At 38.5% G+C, this 13,582-nt stretch overlaps 1 protein-coding gene across 3 annotated transcripts in view; it reads right to left on the bottom strand.

The window, feature by feature from the left end:
• The window catches only part of ATR (ATR serine/threonine kinase), a 96,199-nt gene extending 86,251 nt beyond the window's left edge, over window positions 1-9,948 (bottom strand). For 2 of the 3 annotated variants that reach the window (XM_057315954.1, XM_057315955.1), the window contains exons 1-3: window positions 9,706-9,901; window positions 2,153-2,244; window positions 906-1,055 (exon numbers count right to left, since the gene is read on the bottom strand). In XM_057315954.1, the coding sequence (XP_057171937.1) occupies window positions 906-1,055; window positions 2,153-2,244; window positions 9,706-9,764 (301 nt within the window). In that variant the 5' untranslated portion in view covers window positions 9,765-9,901. Of the gene's footprint in view, window positions 1-905; window positions 1,056-2,152; window positions 2,245-9,705 lie in introns of all 3 variants that reach the window. The other variant, XM_026497181.4, reaches the window with a different exon arrangement.
• Window positions 9,949-13,582: the final 3,634 nt, after the last annotated feature.

The raw sequence follows: 13,582 nt of genomic DNA, 5'->3' as shown, positions 1-13,582 counted from the left end.
CTCTCCCTTTGACCCTCTCCCCTGCTAGTGCTCTCTCTCTCTCTCTCAAATGAATAAAAAATTTTAAAATAAAATAAAATAAAAAAGTGTGGCAAAGAATACAGACAAATAGGTATTTATAATTCAGCTTAGCAACCACTGTGATAGAAGAAAAGCAGAGCACTGTACTAACGGAGCATAAAGAAGGAGCAACTAAGCCAGTGCTAGGGCAGGCACTCAGGAGTTCTGGTCAAAAAAACTTTTTGGAGGACATGCTATTAAAGTTGAATACTGAAATTCAAGTAAAAAAATTTTAAATACTCTATTGTACAGAAACAAAAAAGATATTTGCTTTACATCTCTTTACAAGGAGGCCAATAAAGGGACAAAAGTAGTAGGAACAGTAAGGTAAAGCCTAGAAAAAAGCTTCAACATCTAGGAGTCAGCAAAATTGTTTTTAAAGGGCTAGATAGGAAATATTTTAGGTGTGAGGGCCATATGGCCTCCATGTCAACTACTCAATGATGCCTTTCTAGTAGTTACAGATAATAAGGAAATACAATAGGTAAAAGCATTGATTTTCCAATAAAACTTTGTTTACAAAAACAGGCAGCTAGCTTGTGGGCCACAGATTGCTAATGCCTCATCTAGAAGAGATTATCAAAAACAGAAGAAAGAAAACTGCTCAAATGTTCAATGGCAAATAAACAAATTTGACTATTTCTGTTCCATCCTGGGTACCTACTTCATAACAAAAGAAAATAAAGATGCATAAAACAAAACTAACCACTACCATTTTGCTCCCTTAAATTTAGAGCAAAATTTACCAAAATATGTATAAAAATCTATGTTATATTTGAGAAGAGCAGAAGAGGGTAGATTTCATAAAACCAATTGCAAATGAATGCACAAATAGCAGGACTTACCAATACAACTGCCTTTGGCCTCATTTTGCCCTTGGCTTCCATTCACATTTACAAACATAAGTGGGGAGGACTTCATTATATGTTGGATGAAATCAAGCAACATCACAGAGGTTGGCTGAGAGTCAGTTTTCTTTACAAGTTCTAGAGCAACTAAAATAATAAAAGATTCATTTTTAAGAGTCATGACAAATTAGATGGCAGTCCTTTTGTTAAAAAACTAGACTTTGGTGACCAGAATTTATTCATGATAAATTGATGGGACTAAACCCTACAATCCTTTCTAATTTTATATGTTTAATAATCATGTACATTCATCTATTATACACCCATTCACCAAATACAGATTAAGGGCCTACAATATGTCTGGCACTGTACTAAAATCTGAATGGGGAAAAAAACTTCACCTGATTAGGTGAGGGAATCAGACAAACTAATAATTTTAATACAGTATGTTAATTGCACTAATCCACAATAGAGGAAACAAGTGTCTGTGAAGATGCTGTGCATGCATTTATTCCTAGATGATGAGAATTTGGTCAGAAAGGCGAAGGGCAAGTGGTCTAAACAAGAAAAGTACCATAACAAAACATATCTTGCAAGTATTCGGTAGTCCTTTGTTATTTTTCAGCAACTTGTAATTTTATAGATTGGAAAAAGAAAGGCTAAATGATTATTGTAAATAATATCTGTGCCAAATTTGGAAGTAAGTTTATATACTGTGAGCCAAATGCTACTCTGTATTACCCCTTCCATGTAATTTTAACAGATATGACAAATGTGACACCATTTGCCAAGTTGGTAATATTTGTCTTTTAGATTGCCACAAATAAGGACACAGTTGCTTCAACGACTCACAAGATCTTATTACTTTCCACAAAGTCACCAACTCTTATAAATGGCATTTGTTTCTCAACCACTAGTTTTAAGATGTAGCTAAAACAGGTTCCACATCATTAGAAATGGCCAACTACTTTTTATCTATTATAATATCTTATATCAAAGAAGAACACCATAGCAAGCAACAGAAAATCTATGTAACAAGCAGGAAAACAGAATTACTTTAAATGCCTAAATCACATTATGTAATAAGTTAATATTGTAAATAAGTTGCTTGAAAATAGTAACCATCATAAATACTAACTCTACATTTAAAACTACATGAAGAAAAATGCTAGCATAATGTTGTACATATGGAAAAGAAAACAATTTAACTCATAAAATTTATATAAGAAATAACTGTTTCTTACCAACATTTACATCTGTAAGTATTCGGTCAATAAACTGACATAAAATTTGTCTTGGCTTCTGTACAACTGTATTATATTCCTCTGGACTGGCACTAAAATACAAATAAAAAGTTTTTTAGCCTTAAAGAGACATTTCTAAAAAATTATCTATATTTGAATTTATCAAATGTGTTTAGTTTTAACGTTGACATTCATTGTATCCTTCCATTTAAAAGTGAAAGAAAAACCTAAATACATTTTACTGATTTAGAAGGGAAAAAACATGCTAAATGACACCAGAAGCATCCAATATGCAAAATCTAGACCTGCCCTGCCCAATATAGCAGCCATTATTTATGTAGCTATTGAGCACCTGAAACATGGTTTGTCCAAATTGAGACGTCCTTTAAGTACAAAATATACATTGAATTTTGAATATCTGGTACCAGAAAACGTATATCTCATTAATAACTTTATACTAATTACAAATAGAAATGATAGTATCTAGATATACGGAGTTACATAAAATATATTATTAAAAATTAATTTTACCTATTTTCTTTTTACTTTTTGTCATATGGCTACTAGGACATTCTTAATTATACATGTGCCTTGCATTTTATTCATATTGAGCAGTACTGATCTACAGAACATAGTTTCTTCAACAAATGAATTCCAAGGGGAAAAATAAAGAGGAGAAACCTATAACAGAGACTTACGAGCCATATCGATCAATTACAATCTATGATCCTACTATGGATTCTGATTTTATAAATACTAAAAAAAAAAACCAAAAAACAAAAATAAAACTATTAGCAAACTGTATATGACAACTGGGAAAATTTAAACACAGGCTAGATATTTGATGTTATTAAGAAATCATTCTTAGGTGTGATAATGGCATTATGGTATGTTTAAAAAGTCTTTATCCTTTACAGATAAACATTGATATTTATAGATGAAATGATGTCTTGAATTTGCTTCAAAGTAATCTTAGTTGAGAGGAAGAGGGCCATGAATTGATAATTATTGGGTTAAATGGGCAACTGATATACCATTTTCCCTTCTTTTGGATGTTTGAAATTTTCCACAATGAAAATTCAATAAAATATTAGGGAAAATTACATATATTGAGTGTTAGGACCAATCAAGAAAAATAAATATTAAGAGAAGATACAATAATTAAGCAGAGCAACTGTATCTTAGAATCCTAAATGAACTGAACTTAATTAAGCTCCATGATTTGGTATAAACCAGCACAGAATGAATGTAAGAATATAGTAGAGGGGTGGCTGGGTAGCTCAGTTGTTAAGCGTCTGCCTTCGGCTCAGGTCATGATCCCAGGGTCCTAGGATCGAGCCCCGCATTGGGCTCCCTGCTCAGCAGGAAGCCTGCTTCTCCCTCTCCCACTCCCCCTGCTTGTGTTCCCTCACTCGCTGGGTCTCTATCAAAGAAATAAAATCTTAAAAAAAAAAAAAAAAAAAGAATATAGTAGAAAGTCTGTATTCTACCGCTCAGGATGAGGAATTATACAGTCATTCATATAAACAACAACCATTTATTGAGCACCTGTAAAATGCCACACTAAATACCAGGAACAACTGCTGGGGAACGTGAAAGACAAGGTAGTGGAGGAGACTGATAAGTCAACCTAGGCCTCTCTATCCAGGGTGGATTGTGAAGCCATTCATCAAAAAAGTTAACATAGGAGGAAGCACAGGTCTCGGAAGAAAAACAAAACCAGTTTGAGAAATAGTGAATTTAGGGGCACCTGGGAGGCTCAGGTCATGATCCTGGCGTTCTGGGATTGAGCCCCGCGTCAGGCTCCCCGCTCAGCGGGAAGCCTGCTTCTCCCTCTCCCACTCCCCATGCTTGTGTTCCCTCCTTCCCTGCCTCACTCTCTGTCAGATAAATAAATAAAATCTTAAAAAAAAAGAAAGAAAGAAATAGTGAACTTAAGGTCTCAAGGGAACAACTAAGTAAGATGTACAAAAGACTGCTGGCATCAAAGTTCTAGTCCTCAAGGGCTGGCTGGCTGGCTCAGTCAGTAGAGCATGTGAGGCTTGATCTCTAGGTGGTAAATTCAAGCCCCACACTGGGCATAGAGTTTACAGAAAAAAACATTTTTTTTTAAAGCTCTAGTCCTCAAGAAATATCTAGCCTAGAGATATAGATTAAATCATCATTATATAACAATATCTATCCAGCGAGGCTAAACATTGTCTGCATTATTACATATTTCACAAGCAGTATGATAGGGATATTAAGCCCTAATTTGCAATATGAGGCTGACATTCATGGAAATTATATAATCTACCACTACTATAGCTAATGGTAGTGGAAGCCTTGAAAATTAGTGCGATATAAGAAGTAATAAGGAAGCCAAAGAGAGAACCCTAAGTTGAAGTTAAAGGGGCCATGAAGGAGAAAGGAAAAACAGCCAGAAAAACAAAAAGAAAAACCTTAAGAGGCATGTTCTAGAAACCAAGGTTAGAATTTCAAGAAGGGAGCTCCAGACAGGATCAAATTAAATTTGTTTGTTAAAATGTTCTTTGAATATATTTTTTATAATGGTAAAATATACTTAACATAAAATTTATTTAAACCATTTTAAGAGTACAGTTCCATGGCATTTAGTATATTCACATTATTCTACACCATCACCACCATCTCAAGCTGGAACTTATCTTCTCAAGCTGGAACTACTAAGTTACTGAAATTAACAAATACTGACAAGGAACATAAACCCTAGGTATATAGAATCAAAAACCAAGTAGTTATATTTGTACATGAAAGTGAAAAAAACTTGGTGCTATTTATCTTATTATTAAAACCAGCCTTGGCCCATAGAAATAATGCAAGTCGCATGTTAGATTCAAATTTTTCAAAGTAGCCACATTAAGAATAGAAAGAAACAACAATTTTCATCATAACAATACATACATTTGGCTAGTGGCTACCATATTATAAAACATCACAGATTTAAATATAACAAAAAATTTTAAAAGTCTAAAATTACAAGGTAATATCAGTTGTTTTAGACAAAGTCAAGAGAGTTTGTCTTTATAAACCAAGTGTAATGTGGCAAGTATTTAGAAATGTGAAATGAGGAGGTGTGCTGGGAGAGGAATCAGGACGGTGGATGGTGTTGAGTTTTCTACAAAGTTTAATTTTCTATGAAGACAATTTTTTATTTTTATCGACATTTTTGGCACAAAATCAACTTGTGTCATTTTTATAAAAAAAATTTTTTTTCAAGTAGGCTCCCCATTCAACGTGGGGCTTGAACTCACAACCCCAAAATCAAGTCACACACTCTATCGACTTAGCCAGTCAGACACCCCATTTTTATCAGTTTTTTAAAAAGATGAATTGAGAGACTGTGGACTCTGGGAAACAAACTGAGGGCTTCAGAGGGGAGGAAGGTGGGGGACTGGGATAGGCCGGTGATGGGTATTAAGGAGGGCACATATTACACGGTGCACTGGGTGTTATACGCAAATAATGAATCATGGAACATTGCATCAAAAACTGGGGATGTACTATATGGTGACTAACAAAATAAAAATTATTTAAAAAACCCTAAAAACTAACTAACTAAATAAATAAATAAATAAAAAGGTGAACTATCATTCATTGGATGTATTATTAGAATACTCACTCATGGGAGAGTGAGAATTTTTTTTTTACATAACCTCTATCTTGGAACTAACCTAAGAGGATATACTTAGGAGGAAATTTAAGTATCACCTGAAGGTTGCATACGTCAGCAAATACTTGATTACCTCGTCTGGGGGGCAAGCATCAGATACCAGGTTAACCAAGATATCATGCATCAACCCTAAAAAATTTTGTAGATTAAAAATTTAAAAAGTAAACAGGTAATTTTAACACCGCATGGTTAAGTATTAATAGAGCCAAGACAGAGCACAAGAGGGACACTCAGCCCTGAGCAGAGCCTATCAGTCCAGGCTCCCTGAAGGAAGTGATACAAAGCAAAGTCCCTAAGGGTCTGGGCAGGTAAAATAAGGGAAAGGAGGAAGTATTCCAAGCCGAGGAAACAGCATGTGCAAAGGCTCAGAAACAAGAACACAGGCTGCTCCAGAAACTGTAAGGAGTTCTATATGGCTAAAGAAGAGGGAGGCAGTAACTGGAGATGAAGCTGAAGAAAAACTATAAGGCCAAAGCTCAAAGAAGCAACTAAAGAGTTTGGATTTTGTAATGAAGGCGATGAGATATTGAAAGGTTCTAAGTAGGAGAGTGAAGGGTAAATGTTTTTAAAACTTGAATTCAGTTATGTTATTTCGCTGTTTAAAACATTCCAATGGGGGGCGCCTGGGTGGCTCAGTCGTTAGGCGTCTGCCTTCGGCTCAGGGCATGATCCCGGCGTTATGGGATCGAGCGCCACATCAGGCTCCTCCGCTGGAAGCTTGCTTCTTCCTCTCCCACTCCCCCTGTTTGTGTTCCCTCTCTCGTTGGCTGTCTCTCTCTGTCAAATAAATAAATAAAATCTTAAAAAAAAAAAAAATTCCAATGGTTTCCCATTGCACTTAAATCTAAGCCTTATTCTGGCCTATGAAGTACTAAAGGACCTGGCCCATGGCTACTCCTCCACCCTGAACTCACACCAGTCCCCTCTTTGCTGGCTATGTTTCACCCTCTTCCTAGTTTTTAAAAAAGTAGGTTCATTCCCACCTAGAGACCCTTGAACCTCCCATTCAATCTCAGACACTTCTCCCAGTTTCACATGACTGGCTTCTTCTCACCATTCACATCTCTAGTGGCTAATGTAAATGCCTCCCACCCTCCCATCTCCCTCCCATTGCCCCATTTAATATTTTAATAGTAACTATCATTATTTGAAAATATCTTGTGATTACAAAGTAATATTAAACAGGAAGGCCAGAGAAGGCCTCTCCGAAATGACATCTGAATGGAACCAGTCTGTTCAGAGAGAAGAAACAACAAGGTGCAAAGCACTGAAGGCAGGAATGACCTTGGTGCATGTGAAAAATAAGGCCAACGTCATTGGAGCAGAGTAAGGAAAGGATATGTGGCCCTGAAGTCAGAGGCTGGCAAAGGTGAAATTATGCAGGACCTTAGAGTTCTAGGGAGAAGCTGGATTTTATCCCAAGTGTGCTGGAAAACTAACAGGAGGTTTTAATCAGAGGAGTAATGCTACATAATCTACAATTTATAGTTGTTAAAATCACTTTGGTTGCTGAATGAGAAATCCATTATAAGTGGGTAAAATGGAAATGGAGAGATGAGCTGAGAGATTACAGTAATAGTCTAGATAAGAAATTATGAGAATAGCAGTGGAGATGGTGAGAAGTATATTTTAAAGGTAGGGTTGTCAGGACTTGCTGAAAGATTATTAAGGGATAATGGAAAGAATCAAGAATAACCCCTAGGCTTTTGGTTGGTACATTTACAATAACCTGGGAAGGAACAAGTTTAAAGATAGTAAATCAAGAGTTGTTTTGGATTAATTTTCATTTCAGACATAGATGTTCAATAATAAGCAACCTAATAATATCTCTTGGTAGAGATATAAATTTGGGAGTTGTCAGCATATAGATGATATTTAAAGCCATGGGACTAGTTGAAGTTATTTAGGAAGAGAGTAAAGATGAAAAGAGGACAAAGGGTGTAGCAAAAGCACATGGGGAATCAAGAGATATCCCTACCTCAGCGAATGGGAGAGAAAAATAAAGTTGGGGAGGGTGGGATATGTGGAGAAGTTGTATTGGCTATGTTTAGACTTTTTTTTTTTTTTTGGAGACAGAGACAGCACCCAAGTTTTGGGGGAGAGGGAGAAAGAATCTCAAGCAGACTCCCCGCTGAGTGGGGAGCCCGTCACAGGGCTAAATCTCACAACCCTGAAATCATGAACTGAGCTGAAAACAAGAGCCAGACACTTAACCAAATGAGCCACCCAGGTGTCCAGCTATGTAGAGTCTTAATAGCATATGGGGCACCCAGCTAAAACTGCCAGTATACAGTTGTATGAATATTCTATAGGAAATGGATGTGGTTTGGAGAAACGTATTTGCAATCATCAAATAGATGGTAGTTGAAGGCAGGAGTAGATGGGATCACCCTGAAAGACTATGCAGAGAAAAGAGTGCTGATAGCAAAAAACAGAAGCAAAATTTATCACTGAGACAGAAGAGCCCACACATTAGAACAGTTTACATCTCATTTTTTTCAGAAATGGAATTGCCAGTCAATTAATGAAAAAAGGGGGGGGGGGGGCGAAAAGGCCTTGATGCCTTGAATCTGAAACCCAGCTCTGATAACTGCTATCTCTTTGACTTTGGTTCTTCAATTTCTGTGACTCAGTTTCTTACTGAATAGTGATAAAATGTACTCCATTCTACATCATGGAGATACTGTCAGACAATAGGCTTGAATGAAGCTGTTTCAATGAGAAACTAATGACGGTTAAAAACTATTATACAATTCCCTATGGGTCACTTTTTCTATTCTTTCTCTTAGAACAGCCACAATTAAATGAAATGAAAGTAACATAAGCTCTGGTGATGTAAGAGACTATAAATAAACCCAAGATACTATTATTTTTACCAACAAGTCTCATAAAGGAAGGAAAAAAAGGGGGAAGAAAAGTACTAATTAGTTCATTCTACATTAAAAGAAGATGCGAAAAAAATATTGAGCTTCACATTGAGCCTGAAAGATGAAATCTGTACATTAATTTCCTAAAATGAGCACCTGTATTCATGTTATTTTATAAAATGTTAACACAAAATATGCTTGCAACATTCATGCAAAGTGAAAAAACCACAAAAACAGAATGATTCAATTAAGACAAGCGTGGTTCCTTCATTTATCCTCTTACTTATGTGACTGGGGAAGGCTAAATAGTCTTGTATGGGCAACAAGTGGAGATGAACACAACTGCACTGCAAAAAGGAAGGAATTAAATATCCCACTGACTTTATGTCAGTTCTGACTTTGTGTGCTAAGTTTTCAAACACCTTAAAAAATTGGGAAGCAATTATTCCTATCTTCAGAAGGGCCTATGGTTTCATTTTGGAGAAACCAACTGCCTTTTCTTACAATTGGCGTTCCTTACACAAACTGAGAACCAGGGATTGTTCTTCTAAAAGAGGCAGTTTGGGTCCAAACGTAAAGCTAAAAACCCAATTCCTCCCCGAGCGATCACAAAGAATAGAAACTGGGGAAAGTTCATGGGTCAAGTCCGTCATCTAAGGAAAGAGGTTGCCGGGAAGCAAATGAGTGTAGAAAGTGATCAAAAGGGGCAGTTCCCTCTAGCTGCAGGGGACAAGACCCGGGTTAGGGACGAGCTCCCGTGCGCCGCTCAGGTAAAATGGGATCAGCGAACGCCTCTCGTTCCCTAGACCGGCTTCCCAAAAGTCTGTGGCGACGCCTCGCATATTTTTAACCATCTCGCGAAACACATCCACAAAAGCCGGGGCTGAGGGTCTCCGAGACGGCATGCGCGCGGCTGGGTAGGGAGAGCACGTGAGACGCCGGCCTGGCCGGGCGGAGGAGGACGCGGGACCGGGAGATGCCGGGCCTGGCCCTACCTGCCCAACTCCCGCAGAGCGGGGATCATAGACGCCAGCTCCAGGCCGTGGTCGCCCATGCTGAGGAGGCGCGGCACTCATCAACGGCGCCGACGCGGTCTCCCGGCGTCTCCACAGCTACCTCTGGTGGGAAGGCACGGCGTCCGACGGTGCCTCGCCAGGCCCAAAACTCCTCCCGGAAGCCGCCGCTGGTCCTTCTCTGTTAGGCCTTATTCTTTTTCCGCGTAGGGCCCGGGGGAGGCCGGGAGGCCGAGAAGGGGTGGGGCAAGCAGGCGGAGCGCGCGCCCGTCAAGTTTCCCACTGCGAATCCGCCTTAGGGCGGAACGCGGGCCGCGCGTGATTCGCCGCGAATTTTGGTTTTTAGTCCGCACCGGTTGCTACTCCCAGCTTAGGAGGCTCAGTGAGGCAAGATCCTAGGTTCTGGAGAAGAAACAGGTTTGACGGACATTAGCCCTGCCTCCCTCGCATCACAAAAGTGAGAACTGAGACAATTCGGCGAGTAAAGGGCACGACTAGATCCCAGGTCTCCCCATGGCGGAACGCCCTCAGGTTCCTACCACTTTTCCGGCATCCATTCTGAGAGATACGAGGCTCCTCCCTGTCTTTCCTGTTTCAGCAGGTTTTTTTCCATTTGAAGTGAGGCTTTCTCGAGGATATTCCCAACCTTTATATTTAAAAAGGGGTTTGAACTTTTTGTATGCGTCTCATCAAATCAGCGTCAGTACTGTGTATGTTTATGTCACCTTTATGGGCATCTTCTACCCACGATTTAATTTTTAATGTAAATCAACGGATTTGGGCTGTAGACATTTTCTAGCCCAACCCAGTTTGTTTATTTGAAAAGTGGCCATCATAAGAGACTGTTAACATGTCAAAAGTATGCATTTAATCAGGCAAAGCCATGCAGTGTGATTACATTTGTTCCAGGGTACATGAGGATAATTACTGATATAGTACCTAAAAAATATCAAGGGGCGCCTGGGTGGCTCAGTTGGTTAAGAGTCTGCCTTTGGCTCTGGTCATGATCCCAGGGTCCTGGGATAGAACCCTGCCTGCATGGGGCTCCCTGCTCTGTGGGGAGTCTGCTTCTCCCTCAGCCCCTCCACTCCTGCCTCCTGCTTGTGCTCTCTCTCTCTCAAATGAATAAATAAAAATCTTTAAAATAAAAAATAAAAATAAATCAGTGGTGGAATGACAGCCAGATATGCTCCTGCCTTAGGGATTTTGCATTTGCTTTACCTTCTGCCAAAATCTTGAGCACTCCTATCATGGAACTCCTTTTAAGATGTTGCTAAAATGTCACCAGAGAACCTCATGTAGAATAGCACGCTTACACTCCCTCTTTCCCTCTCCATCCTGCTTTATTTTTCCTCATAGCACTTGGAACCGAATTGTATATTACGTACTATTATTGACTGTGTCTTCCAATTAGGAGTATTAGCTCCTGGGAGCAGTATCTTATCTGATTTATTCACTGCTTAGATCCCCAGGACCTAAAACAGTGCCTGGCACAGTGTTCACTAAATATTTGTTAAATAGTTGAATGCTATAGCAAAAAGAACATGGGATTAGGCGTTAGAGGCCCTGCACAAGTTCTCATTCCACCTGCTAGAAATTATATGACCTCAGTAAAATTATTTAACCTCTCTGCAGTTTTGTTTTTTCATCTACCAATGGGATTAATAATATCTAGTTCACAAGATTATGATAAAAATTTAATAACAGGTAATAGAATCACATAGTGGACCCATTTCTTAGTTAAAATAAGTAAAGTATACAATACATGCCAACAAAGATAGATCTTGAAAATGATGAATAAAAAGAGCAAATTGCAAAGGGATGCATAATAGTGTATCACATATCATTTTAAAACCACAAAATAAGTTTTCATGCGAGTTATGTATACGCACATACATAATAAAAATGTAAAAACATGGCTGGGAAGGATATATATCGGCTCTAGGAGAGTTGTACACCCCTGGAGAAAGAGAGAGGAAAATGAAATGATGAGGTTTCAACACATCTGTGAGGGTTTTCTTTTAATAGGGTCTGAATTAACCATGACAAATGTAACTTTTGTTATATTTGGGTGAATGTTATATGACTATTTGTATCTGTATGGATATGATATCCCAAAATGTTTTAAAGAGTAGACTTTTAAAAGATTTATTTATTTATTTCAGAGAGAGAGAGAGAGTGCAGGGGCGGGGGGTGGGCAGAATGAAAGGGAGAGAGAGAATCCCAAGCAGGCTCCGCATTCAATGTGGAGTCCCATGCTGGGCTTGATCTCACCACCCTGAGATCATGACGTGAGCCAAATCCGAGTCCCATGCCCAATCGACTATGCTACCCAGGTGCCCCTAAATATACTTTTTTAAAGTTTCGATTAGATTACACATATGAAAAATTTTATCAACTAAAAAGTAATAAATATTAAGTATTATTTTTAGATGATATGAAGAAGATCATAAAAATTACGATGTTATATGGAAGGCAGCAACTGAATAGTATTAGAATTCTGAAAGGCAGTATACATTGGAAACAGTAGAGCTTTGGAAATCCAATTTAATTCAAAAAGTTACTTTTATGCAAGATATTTTGTTAGGTACTTCTTTTTGTTGTTGTTAGGTACTTCTATGACACAAAGATGAGGACAATGAAGTGTCTCGACTAGTGTACAAACTGCGGGTGTAGAAGGACATCATGAGAATTCAGAATATGAAAAGCAAAGCAGAATCTGAGGAATGCATTGAGAAATACAAACAACATGCACTGGGAAAATAGCAGAGGAAGAGATCAAGTATGCTCTGTGGAGAGGAGGCGGAGCAGGTAGGGGCTCGAGGAGAATGTGGCACCACTCTGAGATGGGACGTGAAGGAAGGGCAGGATATGAAGAAACCAAGATTGGAGAAGAGGAATATTTTCTAATTAGAGGCAGCAGTATGAACAAAAAGCATATGGAGGGAGAGACTGGTGGTGCAGTTCAGCTAATATTAGGGAACATTTAGAGTAGTCCGATTGAGACACTTGTACAAACCTCAGTAAGCACTGAAGAGGCACTGGAAAATCTGGCAGGAGGGTGCAGGACAGAACAAAGGAAGGTAGCTGATTACTTCAAGAAATCAAACTTTAGTATATCAATAAATGAGCAATTGTCATTCCAAGCAGACATCCTCCCTCAAGGTACCCATATATTTCTCTCCCCCACCAAACTTTTTTGAGTTTTTCATACAGGCTGATTCTATTTCCTCACCTCCCTCTCAAGTCCCAAACCTACATAAACTATTCTCTCTGCCCTCCCCTCCCCTTCTTAAGTGCTTCTCACCAAAGTCAGCAATGACTTTCACATGTAGGGCTAAATTCAAAAGATGTTGATCAGCCCTTTCCTTTCATGACCACTCAGCAGCATTTAACAGCATAGATTAATGCCTCTCTCTTAGGATATTTTCTTCCTTTGGCCTATGTTACTCTCTTGGTAGCAACACTTCCTTTGCCATTCTCTTAATTGCTGTTATTCCTTATGATTCCCAATTAGCTTCCTTTCTCTCTCTTTTTTTTTTTTTTTAATTCCTAGGTGACTTCATTCACTCTTCAGACTTCAGTAAACTTTCCACCTGCTTATTACTCCCAGATTCTTTGCTTCTGCCCAGATTTCTCTCTGAGCTTTATGTTTCCACATGTCTAACTTTACTGAATTTTTTATCTTGAATTTTTCCCGGATACTTTATTTTTGTTTAACTTTTTATTATGGAAGGTTTCAAATATATACCAAAAAAAGGGGGGGGGGGACTAGAATAAGGAACCACCTTGTGCCTAGCACCCAACTTCAACATTTGTTGCATATGGCCAGTCTTTATTTCATCTCTAACCACCCTTC

The sequence above is a fragment of the Ursus arctos genome, unplaced genomic scaffold (assembly GCF_023065955.2).
Source record: "Ursus arctos isolate Adak ecotype North America unplaced genomic scaffold, UrsArc2.0 scaffold_20, whole genome shotgun sequence".
NCBI classification, from domain to species: Eukaryota; Metazoa; Chordata; class Mammalia; order Carnivora; family Ursidae; genus Ursus; species Ursus arctos.
Note: the sequence above shows the minus strand (reverse complement) of the source record. Positions and strands in the feature narration are given on the sequence as shown.